Source organism: Squalius cephalus, assembly GCF_949319135.1.
Source record: "Squalius cephalus genome assembly, chromosome: 4".
Classification (NCBI taxonomy): domain Eukaryota; kingdom Metazoa; phylum Chordata; class Actinopteri; order Cypriniformes; family Leuciscidae; genus Squalius; species Squalius cephalus.
In genome coordinates this window covers 43,987,640-44,006,935 of record NC_137125.1, presented here as the reverse complement: position 1 = coordinate 44,006,935, position 19,296 = coordinate 43,987,640, and the positions used below count along the sequence as shown (strand labels likewise).

Genomic DNA, 19,296 nt, shown 5'->3' with positions numbered 1-19,296 from the left:
TAACTTGTATTTTGTTTGGATTGTCAGTAGACATTAATTTGTCCATTAAATGTTCACTCTCTGAATGGATAATAATGTCACTATTCCATTTTTTAAAATATTTTTTTGTATAGAATTTACACCATTTTAAAATCATGTTCATAGGGTTGATCCTTGGGGGGTCGGGGACACAACTTTGAATGCGTTTAGTAAAGTATCATGAGCTAAAATAATAATTAATACTACTATAATAGGCTAATTTAATAATAACGTAACATATGTTTAACTCTTTTTGTCTTTCAAATATAGCAAATGTGCATATTTTCTTGCACAACCAGGATAAGTAGGATTTACAAGTCTAGAGACAAATTAAAAAAATGAAAAAAAAGTTCGTTATTTGTACACACAGTAAATGCCGCTTTCAGCCATCCATCGTTGAATGTCATTGTTTACATATGGTCATGAAGTCATGATGCAATAACATACAGTAAGTTTCAACCGTACGTGTGTTTCCGCCATACGCTGAGCTCTCACACTTTTAAAATTAAAAGGCACCCAAAAATATACATTTTCGAAGAACGTCCTCGTTCTGTCCGACCATACGACTCCACAAACCTGTTAATCAGGTACGATAGTGTGACCCAAGAGCTTTGCTAAATTATTGTAGTTTTAAGGATGATAAAAAAGTCTAAGCATCTTACCTGTCTCCGCCTCCGTCCTGAAAATGACCCAAGGTCGGAGAACTGGGCTGAGAAGAGCGCGAGCATCGACAGTCCTGTTACTGTATAACATGTGAAAGCCTTTTAACTACCGACGACAGCTGCGTCATCTGCTGCACTGATAAGAGAAGCGCGACGTCACCTCATGCGTCACTACGCACCCGGAAACGCCACATGGGACATGTAGTTCTCCTCACTATAACGCAACCGTATCAGATAAAGGAGATACATTCTGTACACCTGATATCCGGCAGATTATAGAGAGATTGTTTTTTAAAAAAAAACTAATTATAAATGTTTTTATAAGTAATTATGTTTAGAAAAAAACAGCGTATTTTATAATAAATATAAATAATAAAAACATATTTCCCTATATGGACGCAACTGCAATGTAAGCGCGCCCTCTTGTGTAACAACTATGCAACAACAAGTTAATGCCATCTTCCTAAAATAATTGCCTTTGACAAAAATGATTTTTTTTCTTTCTTTCTTTTTTCTTTTTCTTTGCATAAGTCATCTCATCATGATGCTGGCCACCTCTGGTAAAATCGCCCACATCCTCAGTCGAACAGATCATGCAATTCTACCCCTGTACTATAATGGCCTATGTCAAGAGGGTGCCTAAGTCAAAAGACAATGAGACAATTTTACAAGCTTTTCAAGATGGCAGCTGCATCAAGAGGAACGAAAATCTACTCAACCTCTGAAGTTAGTTCAGTTTTTGGTTTTTTTTGAGAAACCTGAAAAAATGACTTGGGCAATTATTAAGCCATAATATATTGGATTTTTCTCATTGGTGTTTTAAAATGAACTCTTAAAATGTCAATTACTTGCCCCTCACACTATATCATTATAAATGGCTATTACACATAGACTGTAGGCAAATTAGGGATAATCTGATTCCTATTGTATCATAAATCAAAATACATCAAAATCATAAAGTACCCATCAGATATCACAGTTTTATAACTTTAACATGATTTAGTTTAAATTATCATAGTATTTCCCATTACTGCTGTCAGTGATGTCCTACTTAAACTGTAGGTTATTCACCCTTCAGCTTAGAGCTTCATACATTCAATATAATGTTACACTTTTAAAAGTAGGGGTTAAAATCATATAATATGGTTGTCTCTTACCTGTAGAGAAAATGTCCAGGTTTAAAAGCCCAATATCAGCATGCTATAGACATTAGTCTAGTTCTCTAGTACATTAAAACAAGAAAACACGCATAAAACAATGATGCACTGAAGCTCTTCAGTGTCAAATGACAGAACACTCCCAGACTGCACGTCCTGGAGTTTTGAAATGCTTTATAATGGTTAGCTGCATTTATTGCACAGAAATATGGCATTGCAAAACTGATTACAATGTATTGTGTAATCATTGTGCAGGGACAAGACAATGCCATGACAATTAACTCTGTTCTATCTCGTTTCAACTACTAAAATGCATTATTTGTGCATGCATTTACATTTGAAGAAGTGTGAGATGTCACTCTTTAAAATAAAGGTTCCAAAAAGGGGTTTTCACCAGGTGGGTTGAACCTGTGAGGGCCTTTTATGGTGTCTCCAGGAGGGTTCATCATCTCCATCCAAATCCAACAGGAGAATAAAAAGTGCCTTATGCTTATAGAGTGGGCATATAATGCTGATAGAATAAAGTATTGGTCTCAACTTGAAAAAGATTCAAACACACATGATGATTCTTTGGAAAAGTAAATAGGAAACGCCCACTGGTGCTTCTATACCGCACATAGCCTACGACCGGCTTTCTCAAAGCGAAATCAGGAAATACCTTTTGAGACCTCAAGCCCGGATTCAATGCGATGCGTTCTTGTGATTTTAGTCGCTCGAGCGAGTTTAATAAACGTCGAGAGACTTGACGAGTCGTTTTAGAAAAAGTCGAGTGGATGATTTGATTCAGCAGGATGAAAATCTAGATAGATAAAGTTACATGAACGCTGAAGGTTTGTAGGTGAGAGACATCAAAACCTTCAATCATGCCATCAGCCAAAAAAGACGAGGAGTTCACTTTCGTCAGTCCAGTGGTGAAATATTTACTTTTCTTCTTTAACATGCTATTTTGGGTAAGTGCTGCTCACTTTTACATACACGATATTATATTGTTGTGATTTATATGATATATTTTATATGATTTAATTTAATTTAATTATATATGATTTATATTATATTATATTTTATCACATACAATATATATATATATATATATATATATATATATATATATATATATATATATATATATATATATATATAATAGCCTGCCTTTTTTTACACTCTGGGTTTTTCATTAGATAAGAACAGAGACTAAATACTGCATAATAGAGCTGCTTTTTTAACTTCTCACATGATGAGGTTTAATGATTAATGCTTTACCAAATGACTTTCGAAACTCCCCCTTTTACATGCTCAAACACCAAGCAAGCTTTTCATATACAAACAGATGTACTTAGTTCACTTGCAGACTGTATGATGATCAAGTCAGTGTTTTAAAAGCAACTTGACTTATGTATATTCATAAAGGCAGACCTTCATTCATGGTATTTAGGTATGAACAAACTCTGAAAACAACACCCATGGGCATGTCTCAACACCAATGTGTATTACAGCACAGCAGGCTATCTCTGAAAATATCGAAAAATACTGAACAGTTCATGATGCATTGTACAACAGCCTAACCTGTTTGATCTTGACTTGATACTGAGTTACACTCATGGATCTGTCTGCATTTTGCCCCTGCTGCGTGATAAGATCTTGCTAGAATAATAATGAGTTCATATTAGACCTCATCAACAAAACCCTCTTTTGTGACGTTCTTGATACTGCCAGTTTACTTTCCCAAACTTTTCTGAACTTGAGGCTGTTGCTAAGCAGCGGGTCTCATTGATTCATATGCTGATAGAGCCATGCAGGGTTGTTTGGACGAGTGGGGGCCCCATGCTTCTTTTATTTGTTGCCCTGTAGCATTTAGTTAATAATAGACCTAAATGAATATCGCCTCTTCAGAGGGAGAATCAGACACCCAAAATATTTAAAACAGTCTTGGATAATCACTTAAGTTGTTTGCAGAAGGGCATCAAGAACATTCTAGCAATGTAAGTGGACGCAATCGGTAGATAGAAGTCAGTTGAATTTAGCCATAAGAGTGTGCTGCATGCTTGCTGGTGCAAATATGCACATGGAAATACCTAAGGAGATTTCATGCTGAAAGCCTCAAGAACAACTCACTTTTTTATATAATGCAGTATAATGCTACTGAGCAGTTTCTACGGGGTCTTGATGCATTGTAGAAAAGCACCAAACCCAAATCTGGACTGATTCAAAGCTAAAGCTTTCACCTTTGTGAAACCTTTACGAGAAGCCTATTACAGTCTGTGGGTGTTACAGGAAATGTGCAAATGTTCAAGCTAGCATCTTAGATCATCTCCCAATGTCCCGGAGAGCTTGTTTCCTTCCTTTTAGGACGTATGACCAAAAAATAAACAAAATTAACATATATTTTAAATAATTACTGCTTGGATTCTCGGAATGACTAAAACAAAAATGAAAACAAAAATTGTTCATTTTCAATAAAAATTGTATAAAACAGTATGAGCTTCAATAAAATTATTATTATTATTTCTTAAATTAAATTGTTATTTAACCTATATTTGTATAATGAATAAACCTAAATAATTTGAGTTAGACCAATTGAAGTACTTTTCAAATGCATTAAAAAGCTCCTCCAGGCAACGACTAGGATTTTTTCTGACTTTGAAGTGATCTCAGTCTACACAGCTTTCTCAGTTTCGTAGTAACCGGATAGCTGTGTCAGAGAAAGGGGGCTACATTGTGTCAGACAAAGTTGTGTGAGAAACGAAGAGTGAATGAACCTTGAAAGTGACTTCTCTTCTTAATATAGAATGTCCTCTGCTCTTTTCTTCTCATGAACTTTCACACATGCTGATGCTGTGTATAATTAAAGAATGTGAAAACCGGTTACATTTTCCCCTCTGAATTTTTTTTTTTTTTTTTTTTTTTTGTCTTTACTTTACTTAGTCAAGCATTTTACACATTTAAATATCCTTTTATACTTAGGAAACCGATGAATAATGATGTTATCCTGCCACACCCTGGAGAGGAATGCCTTTCTGTTTCTGTACAACTTCTGTTTTAACATACAGACTCACTCCTTATCTTTCTGTTATAGATAATTGCACTGGTCCTGATATCTATCGGAGTTTATTCCAGGATAGTTAAACACGGTAAGTGTGTTTACTTGTTTTACCGTGTTTACGTCCTCAGATATCTATTTATGTAGGTTTCTTCCTAGGCATTTCAGCTATTTTATATGGTGATGCTGCTAACATATGCAGTTTTTGGTGTAGAAGCCTCATTTTAGTGCCCTTCATAGCCATATAATCATACACATTCACTTGACATTAAAGGTTCAGGCAGTCTGATATTGCAAAAGCAATAGTTTTAAGTAACCAGTGCCATTGTAGAAAGTCAGCCATTAATAATTGATTCCATGATTGAAAGTGTCCAGTAATATATGAGTTACCGAGATAAAGTGAAACTTTTATAAATAAAATTAGATACACTACCAGTCCAAGTTTGGAATAATTGAAAGAAAAGTCTCTCATGCTCACCAAGGCTGCATTTATTTGATGAAAAATAAAGTAAAACCATATTGTGAAATAATATTTTAATTTTAAATAACTGTTGTCTGTTTTAATATATTTAAAAATGTTACTTATTCCTGTGAAGACACAGCTGAATTTTCAGTCTTCAGTGTCACATGATCCTTCAGAAATCGTTCTAAATGGCTGATTTTCTGCTGAAGAAACATTATTATTATCAATGTTAAAAACAGTTGTGCTGCTTGACACATTAAATTATTCAAAGATGACAGTAAAGACTTTTTCAAAATATTTATTTCAAATAAAATTACTTTTTTGAACTTTCTTTGAATTCATCAAAGAATTCTGAAACAAATAATAATCTTGGTTTCCACACACATATTTATGTTTTCAACATTAATAATGAGGCCCATTATAAAACATTGAGCACTAAAATAATTTATAATAACTGAGCACCAAATCAGCATTTTAAAATGATTTTTGAATGATCATATAACATTAAAAACCAAAGTAATGGCACTTACATGTTAAACAGTAAACAGTTTTTTTTTATTAATATTATTATTATAATATTTCACAATAACACTGCTTTAGCTGTTTTTTTGTCATATAAATGCAGCCTTAGTGAGCATGAGAGACTTTTCTTTCAATTATTCCAAACTTGGACTGGTAGTGTATCTAATTTTATTTATAAAAGTTTCACTTTTTGACCGGTAGAATACATACAATATTATAGAGAACATTTATCTCTCCTTAGTGTAAGTATGCCACAAAAACTGTTTCTATATATCTATCTGGCCTGCTCTGTTTTGCTCAGCAGAGACAGTGCTGGCCTGTCTGACAGTGGATCCTGCTCTGTTACTGATGATAGTGGGCGTTCTCATGTTCTTCATCACGTTCTGTGGCTGTGTGGGTTCTCTGAGGGAGAACATATGCTTACTGCAGACGGTCAGTAATAACGCCAGCTGCCTGATCAAAAGTGTCACATCAGGACAGGACAGTTTCTTTGGCATTTTTAGATGATTTTGAGAATGGTACATCAGAATTTGGCTACATTATATGTGTATCAGTGTTTTCATAATAGTCTTGGTACATTTTTAATCAGGACAAAGTTGCTCATTAGTGGAGATAAAACTACATACAGCATCAAACAACATACATTTTACATAGAAAATGTCAAATACAAAGCAAACGCTAATAGCAAACTCTGATTCCCCTACAGTTCTGCATCATCTTGACTATCATCTTTTTGCTGCAGCTAGTGGCTGGTGTTCTGGGTTTTGTCTTCTCAGACAAGGTAAAAAAGCATCATGAATCAGATTAGTAGGCTAATGCCAATGCTACAGCAAAGCAAGCTTGAGTAAATCCATTTTTTAAAGCTAAAGCGAACTTGGGTTTTTAGTTGACACGATGCGCCCTCTAGTGTCTGCCAACTACCAGTGTAATTAAGGGATAGTTCACCCAAAAAGGATTTACTCACCCTCAACACAAAATAACTTATTTTGAAGAATGTTGGTAACCAGAAAGTTGATGGCACCCATTGACTTCCATAGTAGGAAATACTATGGATGCCAATGGGTGCCGTCAATTGTTTGATTACCAACATTCTTACAAATATCTTCTTTCGTGTTCATCAGATTCATACAGGGACAACATGAGGGTGAGTAAATGATGACAAAATGTTCATTTTTGGGTGAACTATACCTTTAGCTAACAACAACAATTGACCAAAAGAATCAGCTCTTTAAATGACCATTTTAATAAATCTGACAAAAAAAAACAATGTTTTCAATTTAAGTTATCCATTACAGGCACGGGGCAAAGTTACAGAAATGGTTGACAATGCCATCAAACATTACAGGGATGATATAGACCTACAGAACCTCATCGACTATGGACAAAAACAGGTCAGGGTAATGTATATATGTATATAATGCATAATAGTAGTTTGTAATGGCTGGTAATGATGTTTCTGTTTTGTGTTATGATCAGTTTAACTGCTGCGGGGGGATCTCTTACATGGATTGGTCTCAGAACATATACTTCAATTGTTCAAAAGAGAACCCGAGCAGAGAGCGTTGTTCTGTACCCTTCTCCTGCTGCCTGCTCTCCAAAGAGGAGGTGAGAAAGGGCCTACAAAAAAAGATATTTGGAATATACTTTAATATTTATTCAATATTATATATTTAAATGTTGAATATATTAAAATATAATTATATACATATATTAAATATTATAATACTATATATTCTGTGGTGTTTTTATTTAAATGTAACTATAAATATATATATATATATATATATATATATATATATATATATATATATAAAAAAAAAATATATATATATAATTAATTTAACATAAGGAATTATTATTATTATTATTATTATTATTATTATTCACAGTTGTACGGATATAAATACACATGTAAACACAATAAATTGTGTCTGCAATTGGGCTCCAAAAAGTATGTTTGTACTTTTAAATATTATATATGTAATATACTTTAATATATTCAATAATATATCATTAAATTTGAATATATTCAAATATAATTAATTGTTAAATATTTAAAATGTATTAATTATAAATATATTATAAATAATGAATATATTAAATTGTTGTATTTAATTATAATATTATAAATATATTAATAATATATTAAATGTCCCTCCTCCTAATACCACCTTGCCTTTTGTCTGTTTTATCAGAGTGTTATAAATACCATGTGTGGTCATGGGATGCAGGAGCTGAAATATGATGCAGCTGGTGCCTTCATCAATACCAATGGCTGCATTGATAATGTGGTGAACTGGATCCACAGTAACCTGTTTCTGTTGGGAGGCATCACTCTGGGCCTGGCCATCCCACAGGTAACCCCTGATATGGGATTAGAGGGCAATCTGCTTAAAAGTTAGCATGAAAGGGAAGTTTTATTCCCTATTGTGACATGAATAAAATGGCCTCTTGAAAAAGAAAAAAATGTAGGGTGGGACATGATTTTTTCTATCAGGAATTGATTGGATGGTTTTGGTTTGCTATTGCTGTGACGTCATGTGAGTGACAGGTTACTGCCCTGCCCTCACGACAGAAACACATCATCAGAGAAGAGAAAAGATGTCGCTGCAAGAGGGAGGGGAAGTAATTTCGCTTAAAGATTACAAGGGCACATGATTCTTCTTTAAATGATGTGCACAGCTTATTCAATATAAATACTCCAATATTCCATAAAAAAATAAGAATTGTCTATTGATTTAATCGCAACTTTAAAATTAAATAAAAGTTGAAAAATAAAATAAAGTCAAAGGTGGGTGAGTGGATTTATTCCGATTTCAAACAGGCTACATTATGCATTTATATTTAAGCATCTATAAATCTATATTCAAGCATCTTTAAGCATCTAGATGAACTGACAGCCTATTCTCTTCTTTTTTTTTCAGCTGGTTGGGATCCTCCTCTCTCAGATACTCATTAATCAAATTCAGGATCAAATTAAACTACAGAATTACAACCAACAACATCACTCAGACCCCTGGAGATGAAACTGGCAAGAAAATATATATATGTGTGTTTCTGTAGAAAACTCATTGCTGCCTGAAGTGACTGACATGGACCGGCTTTTGTATAAGAAAAACTAGGCTTAAAGGGATACTCCACTTTTTTTGGAAATAGGCTCATTTTACATCTCCCCCAGAGTTAAACAGTTACTGTTTTCGAATCCATTCAGCCGAGTTTCTGATATTTAGAAGAATATCAGTAACCAGACAGTTTCTGGTCTCATTGACTTCCATAGTATATTTTTTTTCCTACTATGGAAGTCAATGAGACCAGAAACTGTCTGGTTACTGATATTCTTCTAAATATCAGAAACTCGGCTGAATGGATTCGAAAACGGTAAAACTCAACTGTTTAACTGTGGGGGAGTTGTAAAATGAGCCTATTTCCAAAAAAAGTGGAGTATCCCTTTAAGAACAGGCAGTCATGTTTTCAGATATAAGGTCATTTGTATGATAAATTATGAATCAGAATGTTTCTATAAATATTGTGTAAGCGCACTGAAGATCAATAGGTCAATAAAACTATTTTGTGAATTTTATGAGTGTCACATAAAATTTCCAGTATGGACATTTTTAAAAACAACCTTGTTTTGGAAGATATCATGAACATCTGCGGTTGAATATACAGTATATATACTAACTAAATGAAACTTTAATTTTCTGTTTTGTATTAATATTGTTATTTCCGGTATTATAATTATTATTACAATTAATAAATATTTATATTTTATTTGAACAAAATGAAATATTATTATTATTCACAGTTATAAGGATGCAAATATGCAAAAGCACGTAATTGATTCCCCCGTTTCATTAGCCGGGGTTGCACATGGATGCTCAGGGATTTTATTGGTGGTCAGTTTTAGTCTAACACATGTTACAAAGACGCATTCATAGACATGGTAGGAAATGCATACCAGGTGCAGAGCACTCAGCAGAGAAACCAAGAGTGCAGCGTACTGAGAACACCCGAGAGCCGGTATTTCATGAGGCTTTTATCCAAAACTCATTTGGAAATCCAAACAGACAGTGTGGCAGACACCTTCAGTTTGTTAATGTTGTTTAAAGGCCAGTGTGGGGGGAAACATGAAATGTGAAAACACTGCAGAGGTATTTTATGTCAGTGTATAGGAGGAAAGCAATAAACTGTGTGTGTAGAGAAAGAGAGGGAGGACTTTTCGGGCCAGGCTCTCCCATTTGGAGCTTGAGTGTGTGTTTGTGTGTGGTCCCCGGTCTGTGCCTCTCTCTGGCTCATTCTACAGCAGCCATGTTAGACGGGCTTTTTAAGGAGGCCCTGTGTTGGGAACATGCAGCATAGCTTACCAACCACATCCACACCAACAAGTGCTGCTGTCTAAATCTGATACACCAAACTACACAAAGTTTATTCTCCTCCCTTGAGAATTCCGTTTAGTTTCCATCAAAACAGCCAAATTGGAACCATGGGAATAAGATCGAATACGATTTGAAACGATTAAATGAGATGAACTCAGTCATGAATCACAATCACTGTAAACATGCTGCAAAGTGTCCTAAAGGTACATCACCAACTTAAAAGTCCAGTTTTTTAGTCTACAATGCAAGATGTCACTATTGACACTCCAAGTGAAAGTGTTTAAAGTACATTTTGTATGACTGTCTATGTCGTATATTGTGCGTTAGTTTAAATTGTCTATCCTGTACATTGCGTTCTTCACTATAGTGTTGTGAATCACACACCCAAGATTTTTAACCATCATTACACTTGTGTATATATATATATTGTGTATATATTGACAACATCCTGTTCCTCTCTCATCACTATGAAAGCCCCTTTCCACCATTTACCAAAAAGAATAATGCTTTGGTAAATCATAAGGTCAAAATTATGAGATGCAGTCATAAAAATATGAAAAGTTGAAGTTTTTAAAATACTAAAGTCGAAACTGAGATACTTAGTCATAATTGTGATATAAAATGTAGATTTTTATGTCATAATCATGACTATTTATGACATAATTATGATTTACCAAAGCATGTTTTTTTTTCTTATATCTGAGAATAAAGGCAAAATAACCAAAAATATGAATTAAACAATTATAAGAGAGATATTTAACAAAAAACAAAACATATATAAATATAAACATACACTGTAAAAAGTTATGACAACTTATGTTTTACATATTTAACTCATCAAAATAAGATAATTTATACAAGATTCAAGTTTAAGTCAGTTTAATGTATTTTGAGTTGAAATGGCTTAAATATCCAAGTTGATTGTACTTAAAAATTTAAGGCAGCAACTTCTTTTTTTTACAGTGATTTATTTATGTTATATATTAAATAAACTTTTTTGATCATAGCCTACCACTTTCAGGGTACACTTAAAATTGTTCTCATTATTTATTTCTCATGTAGAAGAAATAAAAACAAAAGTAAGGTATGTAAAATAAGTAAAAATTATCATATCGGACACGAGGGAAGGTATGAGTGAAGCATGTAAATATTCTGTAGGTTGGCATGGGTTGCTTTTCCCCAGCATGAGGGGGATGGGAGGGGAGCAGAAGTTTTTGTTATTTGTGTGTGTGTGTGTGTGTGTGTGTGTGTGTGTGTGTGTGTGTGTGTGTGTGCACCCTCTCCGTGTGCATACCAGAGACAAGACAAAAAAAAAAAAAAAAAAAAGATTCTTGTGAAAGTGAAAGATATTTTAGTATCACTGGATCTCAGGTCTCCATCCGATGGGCAGATGAGTTTTGCTAACATTTCTCGCTCTCTGGTTTTGCTGTAAACTGGGGGCGCGGGGACGCGCTGAAGGGGGACGGAGCGCGCAGCCCCAGGATCAAGTTACAGTCCCAGTCCCAGACTTTTCAAGGCAACATTTTTTTTCCTCCATCACAAAAGTGGGGGATGGTGAACGCTATTTGGATTCTTCAACATTTTAGAGTAAGGAAAAACGGAGCTGAGCTAAACTTTGCGCTGAAGCTTAAAAAGATTCTTTCGTTTAGTACTTTTACGCACCGCATTTGTATGATGACGAGATTTTCAGTAGTATGTGAGCGAGAAAAGAGGCATAAAAAACTTTGGAATCGGACGAAAAGACATTTCTTTTAACTGGGAGAAATGTCGAATCGGGAATCTGTCAAATATTCACACTGTGGCTTTGTTTGAAACCTTCAAGCGCTTTGCGCGCGAGTGGAGAACGAGAGTTTAATTGGAAACATTTGATGAAACATCGATACATTGTTGCGTCTCCCAAGATGTCCTCCAGGCGCCTCTGCTCCATTGTTGGAAGCTTTTGGATGCTTTGGATCTGGGCAGCCACCTCTATGGTCGCTCGGGCGGTCATCTTGCACACAAATGAAACGGTATCCAACGACTTTTGTAAGAAATCGACAACTTGCGAAGTGCTAAAGTACAATACATGCCTAGGTTCACCTTTGCCGTACACACACACTTCTCTAATTCTGGCTGAAGACTCAGAAACTCAGGAGGAAGCTTTTGAGAAACTGGCCATGTGGTCTGGTAAGTTACTGTTTTATTATATAATGCATAAATGCAGTGAAATAACCTTTTTCCCCCTTTAAAGCTAATTAAGTTATTTTAGTTGTTGTACACTTGAATAAAATTGCCATGATTAAAGTTTTTCGATTGTATGTCAGTTTTGAAACTTATTGCATAAGAAAGCCTAATATTGCTGAACAAAATGTTTCCTAAGCAAATTGGTTGCTGAACATAAATAATATTAACTTTGCCATAAAGATTTTGGCATAGGCCTGTAAAAAAAGTTGCTGCCTTAAATTTTTAAGTACAATCAACTTGGATGTTTAAGTCTTTTTAACTTAAATTACACTACACTGACTTTAAAAATGAGTTGAATCTTGTATAACTTATAAAAAATTTAAAATTGCTTAACTTATTTTGATCAGTCAAAGCATGTACAAGCATTGTCGTAACTTATTGATATCATTTTTTACAGTGTATTAAACAAAATTAATTGTAAATGATTAAAATACATTCTTAGATGACTTTTGCATCAGTTATTAATGCCATCCTGTTCTTAATTTTCCTCAAGTACCCCATAATGACCAATCCACACCTTTCCTGTCACATTCACACCTTAATCCCAAAGTTCTCAGTATTGTTCCTGAAAGTCCATTGCCAATTGACATACGAAAAAGAAAAACTACCAGATATTTAAATATCCACTCGATGCTGTTGAACTTAACTAAATATCCTGATTTATTTCTATAAATATTACTTTGAATCTTAATCTTAAGGATCTTAACCAGACAGCTAATGAGAATTAGACACTATTTTCTCAGACAATTAACATCTAATCTCTCAATCTCTTGTGCCCAGGGTTGAGAAATGCTCCTCGCTGTTGGGCCGTCATTCAGCCGTTGCTCTGTGCCGTTTACATGCCAAAGTGTGAGAATGGAAAGGTCGAACTGCCCAGCCAACACCTGTGCCAAGCTACACGCAAACCTTGCAGTATTGTGGAGCGGGAGAGGGGCTGGCCCAACTTCCTCAAGTGTGAAAACAAGGAGCAGTTCCCTAAGGGTTGCCAGGTAAGTCATCCATTTTTGCGTACGCCCAAAATGGTCTGAATTGCCTGTAATGTGACCAAATTGACTTTTGGCTTTCAGAATGAGGTCCAGAAGATCAAATTCAACACATCAGGACAGTGTGAGGCTCCCCTTGTCAAAACTGACATTCAGGCAAGTTGGTACAAGGACGTGGAAGGCTGTGGGATCCAGTGCAACAATCCTCTCTTCACGGAAAATGAGCACTCGGACATGCATAGCTACATCGCCATCTTCGGCTCACTCACTCTCCTATGTACTTTCTTCACACTGGTAGGTGAACCGGCGAAGACGGGTCTCCGTAATCTCAGGCTGGCTGACTTCCTGGTGTGCAGTATTTTGACAGAAATCAGCTCACGTTTGGGCTACAGTCTTTAATTTTGAATGTTATTCCTGCTTACAATTTCCCACAGGCTACATTTCTCGCTGACTGGAAGAATTCCAACCGTTACCCCGCTGTGATCCTCTTCTATGTCAACGCGTGTTTCTTTATCGGAAGTATTGGATGGCTCGCTCAGTTCATGGATGGAGCCCGCAAGGAGATTGTGTGCAAAAGCGACGACACTATGCGGCTTGGAGAGCCAACGTAAGTATGAAGTCAATGGAAAATCCACCTTCCAAAAGATTGGATTGCAGGAAATTTGAGTTACGCTGCATATTACAAACATTGACTGTCAGGAACATATGATAGCCAAGAAAAGTAATTGAACCGAACAATAATAGCAATATAATTATCACTTACCATATATTTCTGTATGAATAATACCCATTTTCCATGGCTTATTTTTCTCTAGGTCCACCGAGACGCTGTCATGTGTGATTATCTTTGTCATTGTGTATTACTCTCTTATGTCTGGTGTCATTTGGTTCGTTATGCTGACTTATGCCTGGCACACATCATTCAAAGCCCTGGGCACCACCCATCAGCCTCTTTATGGGAAAACGTCCTATTTCCACCTGGTCACATGGTCTATTCCTTTCATACTGACAGTTGCTATTCTGGCCATTGCAGAGGTGAGGCTACTCTTGTCTTATTTTTTTGCATCAGCATATTCACTGTGATTATTTTGAATATATGAAACTTTGAAATAATCCACAGGTGGATGGAGATTCAGTTAGCGGCATTTGCTTTGTCGGCTATAAGAACTATAAATACCGGGCAGGGTTTGTTTTGGCTCCTATCGGTGTGGTCCTTGCCGTTGGCGGCTATTTCCTGATACGAGGTGTGAGAAATATATTTTCATTCTGTTTGACGTGCCATAAAGAGATTTACCTAGATGTATTCATCTATGTGGATTGATACCATAATCTCATTTTCCAGGGGTTATGACATTGTTTTCCATTAAGAGTAACCACCCGGGGCTACTCAGTGAAAAAGCTGCTAGTAAAATCAATGAAACCATGCTGAGGCTTGGTAAGTTTGGGTTTCCTCTTGAAATTCTTTGCACATCACACAGCATGTAATGCTTTCATCAAAAACAAAATGAAAAGCACACCAAATTATGACAATACAAATGTCAGTAATAGAGGTAAGTAATTATACTGCGGCTATCGTAATAAAATTATGCTATTTAATTATTACATCTATCTATATGACAAGTTGCAATGTTTTTCATTTCTCAGGTATATTTGGATTCTTGGCCTTTGGTTTTGTTTTAATCACTTTCGGCTGCCATTTCTATGACTTTTTCAACCAAGCGGAGTGGGAAAAAAGCTTCAGAGAATATGTACTGTGAGTCCTCTTTTTATATAATACACCTACAGGAACAATCCATGTGTTCCCTTATCTACCATACAGTGTTCTGTGGTTGTGATACTGTAGAGAGCTACTAGTGCTGTCATATAACAAATGTGGTTTTTAATACAGATGTGAGGCTAATGTCACCATAGCTCACCAAACAAACAAGCCAATCCCAGAGTGTGCCATCAAGAACAGGCCAAGTCTTCTGGTAGAGAAGATCAACCTCTTCTCAATGTTTGGCACAGGCATTGCAATGAGCACATGGGTTTGGACGAAGGCCACAATCCTCATCTGGAAACGTACCTGGTTCAGGTATGTAACAAACATACAAATAATTATTTATATCATTTTTGTATGTTATAATACATTTTTAAAAAATAAGTCTAATATGAACTGTTTTCTCTCAATTCCAAGAATCATTGGACGAAGTGATGATGAGCCGAAACGCATTAAGAAGAGTAAAATGATTGCCAAGGCATTCTCAAAGCGAAAAGAACTGCAGAAGGATCCGGAGAAAGAGCTGTCCTTCAGCATGCACACAGTTTCTCATGAGGGACCTGTGGGTAAGCACCTCCTCCTACGTGCTAAAGATCATTTTGTCAACTTTTAGGAGTACACTATATTGAAAGCTAAAAGATACTCCACAAACTGTCAACCAGTCACATCTGAAAATGTTTTTGCTACTCATATAAGACACAAATAACTAACATCAGATTTTTTTAAACCCTTGCAGCGGGTATCAACTTTGACCTGAATGAACCATCAATAGAAATGTCTTCTGCATGGGCCCAACATGTGACCAAGATGGTGGCTAGAAGAGGGGCAATTTTACCGCAGGATATCTCAGTGACACCCACCGGAACGCCTGGTTAGTGCTCTAGTTCTTAAATAATAATTGATTCATATATAATCAATAGTTAAAGGGATACTTCACCCAAATATGAAAATTCTGTCATCATTTACTCACCCTCAAGTTGTTCCAAATCCATATGAATTTCTTTCTTCTGCAAAACACAGAAGATATTTTGAAGAATGTGGGTAACCGAACAGTTGAAAGTAACCATTGACTTACATAGTATGAAAAAAAGAATACTATGGAATTCAGTGCCTGCCATGAACTGTTTGGTTACCCACATTCTTCAAAATATGTTCTTTTGTGTTCAGCAGAAGAAAGAAATTCATACAGGTTTGGATCAACATGATCAACATGGGTGAGTAAATTATTAGAGAATTTGAATTTTTGGGTGAACTATCCCTTTAACTGTAACTGAAGGCAAATAGCAGAATTTTTTTTATAATTTAACAAAAACAACAACAATAAAACAGAATTTTACTACACCGTATACTGTGTAATATTTATTATATTTACTACAAAAATTAATAGCATTTTCCCCTGCAGTTCCACCTCCAGAAGGAAGGAACAAACTTTGGATGGTTGAAGCAGAAATTTCTCCTGAAATGATGAAAAGAAAGAAGAAGAAGAAAAAAGAAAGAAGAAGAAAGGAAATACGGCCAGTGGGACCTGCAGCGGACGAAGGGAATCCTGCCTACCACCGGAGAGAGTTTGGCTCCAGTGCAGTGCCGCGCCTTCCAAAACTTCCCAGTCATCGGAGTCTGGTGGCAAACCTGTGGGAGCAGCAGCGACAGCAGCAGGAGGAACAGGATACGCTACCTGGAGCCTTCCCAGAATTCAGGCCGTCATGTCCTCTTCCTTACCAGGAGAGGTATGGTGGGTTGGGATACTCACACAATAAACCCTCCTGTCTCCCCCTTGCCAATCCCCTGACTTTAAGAGATAGTGTGCAAGATTGCTTCCAGCAATCATCATGGCGACCTAATGGAGTTTTCCGGCACCTTGGACAGGAGGCTTCTATGATGGATGCTGGCAGGACTGCCGTTGTGCCACGGGCAGATTGCAGGAGGGGTGTGCCAATACACTCCAGAACCAATTTAATGGAGGCTGAGCTATTGGATGCTGACTCGGATTTTTAAGTCTTGGAGTTGTTGGTGCTCATATTGTGGATAAAAGCAAAGGTGCTGGATACTCATGCCAAACAATGAACCTGGAGCAGGAGTGAACTGCTGTGTCAGCTCCGCTTTTCTAAAGGATAATGCATTTTTATGCAACCCTCACGATATTATGAATTTGAACTGGATTTATGAAACATTATTAAAAAGATATTTGTGTCTTCAGCATGGATTTCATAACACCCTGCTTGTGATTCTGCACTTTTATGGTTGCAATTCATATTGTTTAGTTTGCCAAGTGGGGTAATATGTTTGGAAACAGGTTAGTGTGCCATGGGGCTTTATTCAAGAATGCAGCATAATTCACATCTTGGCTTCAAGGGGAAGTGTGTAATTTCTGCAGCACTGGAGTCACCAGGCGGAATCACACAAAAAAAGAAGACTATTTTCAAGTAGGTTTCCCTGTCTCTCATTGGTCACTTTAAACACATATCCCATCTAGAACACACGCCATTGGTTAAGCCCGTGTTGCTGTCTCGGCATGTTCAAAAATAGACAATTTTCAGATCACTTGACCTGTTGGTGACACTGTAACCAAATTTGGCATTTGCCCTCAGATCTTTGTGCCGATGAAGTGTACCAATTGTAAATTTTCGATAGATCGAAGTATTGCCAAGATGCAGCCTCTCATCTAATTTTGGGTCGAAATTGTTGAATTAGCTTCAGCGTAACTTTTGAGCAGTCCAGCGATCATCTGATCCAATTTTGGTAAAAATGATCAAACCGTTTTCCTCGTCAGCCATTGGTTAGTCAAAATGCTCCATTGGTTGAGCCAATGTTGCGGTGTCGCATGTTCAAACAAACATACAGTGTTTACACTTTTTGGGGGAATCGGTGTACAAATAGCTTATTTAAAAATTTGTACCCAGATAGAGATGGGGAAAAGTATTTTTAAAACCACCCAACACATTGTTCTGAGAAAAAAAGTGTATTGTATCTGTTTGAAAATCTCACAATTACATAATTGGCTACGCTTTTATAGACCTTATGCGCCAGAGAAACGAGGGCGCCGCCATCTTTAGAATATTGTCTTTGAACTTCCGTTTTTGCGGTCGCTCTGTATATTCCTATGGCATTGCTGTCCAGGAGTAATTAACCTTTGAAGTGGATTTACTTAATGTAAAGTTAACGAAAGTAATCATGAGGATTGTAATGTTTAAAGCAGATGTCTTAACAAATGTCAGTACACCGGGAAGATTTTTAAACGAGCCGTTCATTTATAAACACTCAAAATCGCTGTGAAAATACAGACCGGAACGAGTGCAGGGTTGAAAAGGGGCGGGGCTACATAAGGTCATAAAGAAAAGTAACTGACAAAAGTGCTATTTCTTCAGAAAAAGAGAATCTATTCACAGCTATTATTACTTTTTGTTTAAAAAAAAAATTGCCTGGTGCAATTACAAACAAGTCCACCTCTCACTCAAAGAGTAAGAGAAAAAAAATAAAGGGCATTGTTTTTGTTCATTTAAAAATGTTTTAAAATTGTAGCTCAAAATGCCAATGGTTATGTAAGATTCTGTTTCCATTGACAAATACTTCTGTACAGTGCTATCACAAAACATATTTTTGTATTTTCGATTGTTTTTTATTCCAGTTTTATTTTATATTATTTCAACCTGTACATACTTTAGATCACATTTTTGTTTCCTACATCCGTTAGAGTAATTTCGCTTCATACACGTACAGAATTTTGTTGGAGTTGTTAAGCTTATTGATGCTTTTTATATTTTATCTTGTTTTGCCTAGATCGTTATCAGTGGAAATATTAACAAAAAAAAAGCAGCTGTGCAGCATTTTTCTGACAATTTGAAGCTGTCCTTCAAGAATGTATGTTAAGAGAAAGTGTTTAATGAAGATGCTTGTGCTCTGTGACTGCGATGATATATTTTCCCCCATCACTGTTGCTGTTATTCCCTCATAAGAGCCAGTCTGTCCTCATCAATGCTCTTTTATGTCAGTATTTTCATGTGTTTGTGTGTATGTTTGTTTTTTTTCTGCCAAAGTTTCATTCTATTGTATATATTATAATATTGACACATCATTAATAAATAAAATGTACTGAAGC

At 36.0% G+C, this 19,296-nt stretch overlaps 3 protein-coding genes across 6 annotated transcripts in view; 2 read left to right on the top strand and 1 right to left on the bottom strand.

The window, feature by feature from the left end:
- slc26a5 (solute carrier family 26 member 5) overlaps window positions 1-19,296 on the bottom strand; it is a 202,049-nt gene that overhangs the window by 11,411 nt on the left and 171,342 nt on the right. Inside the window, exon 1 of one of the 2 annotated variants that reach the window (XM_079869818.1) lies at window positions 681-825. The exons of the other annotated variant lie outside the window; for it this stretch is intronic. The gene's annotated coding sequence lies outside the window, so the exon portion shown is untranslated. Of the gene's footprint in view, window positions 1-680; window positions 826-19,296 lie in introns of those variants that run through there. 2 annotated transcript variants of the gene reach the window in all.
- tspan33a (tetraspanin 33a) lies at window positions 2,476-9,438 on the top strand. 3 transcript variants are annotated; one of them, XR_013821117.1, is made up of 9 exons: window positions 2,482-2,787; window positions 4,911-4,965; window positions 6,161-6,291; window positions 6,566-6,640; window positions 7,155-7,250; window positions 7,336-7,464; window positions 8,055-8,216; window positions 8,784-8,942; window positions 9,211-9,438. XR_013821117.1 is itself a non-coding variant. In XM_079869892.1 (8 exons), exons 1-8 carry the CDS (start codon window positions 2,701-2,703, stop codon window positions 8,883-8,885), a joined length of 834 nt encoding a protein of 277 aa, XP_079726018.1. In that variant the 5' UTR covers window positions 2,476-2,700; the 3' UTR covers window positions 8,886-8,975. The 3 variants fall into 3 exon arrangements, 2 of the variants coding, with proteins under 2 accessions (XP_079726018.1, XP_079726017.1); XM_079869892.1 differs by lacking the exon at window positions 9,211-9,438 and having other exon boundaries at window positions 2,476-2,787; window positions 6,164-6,291; window positions 8,784-8,975; XM_079869891.1 differs by lacking the exon at window positions 9,211-9,438 and having other exon boundaries at window positions 8,784-8,975.
- Window positions 11,531-17,591, top strand: smo (smoothened, frizzled class receptor). The gene is made up of 12 exons (XM_079868747.1): window positions 11,531-12,401; window positions 13,239-13,447; window positions 13,526-13,735; window positions 13,876-14,048; window positions 14,257-14,476; window positions 14,562-14,685; window positions 14,784-14,876; window positions 15,086-15,194; window positions 15,330-15,515; window positions 15,618-15,766; window positions 15,937-16,071; window positions 16,603-17,591. The coding sequence occupies exons 1-12, from the start codon at window positions 12,104-12,106 to the stop codon at window positions 17,193-17,195; spliced, it is 2,499 nt and encodes an 832-aa protein (XP_079724873.1). The 5' UTR covers window positions 11,531-12,103; the 3' UTR covers window positions 17,196-17,591.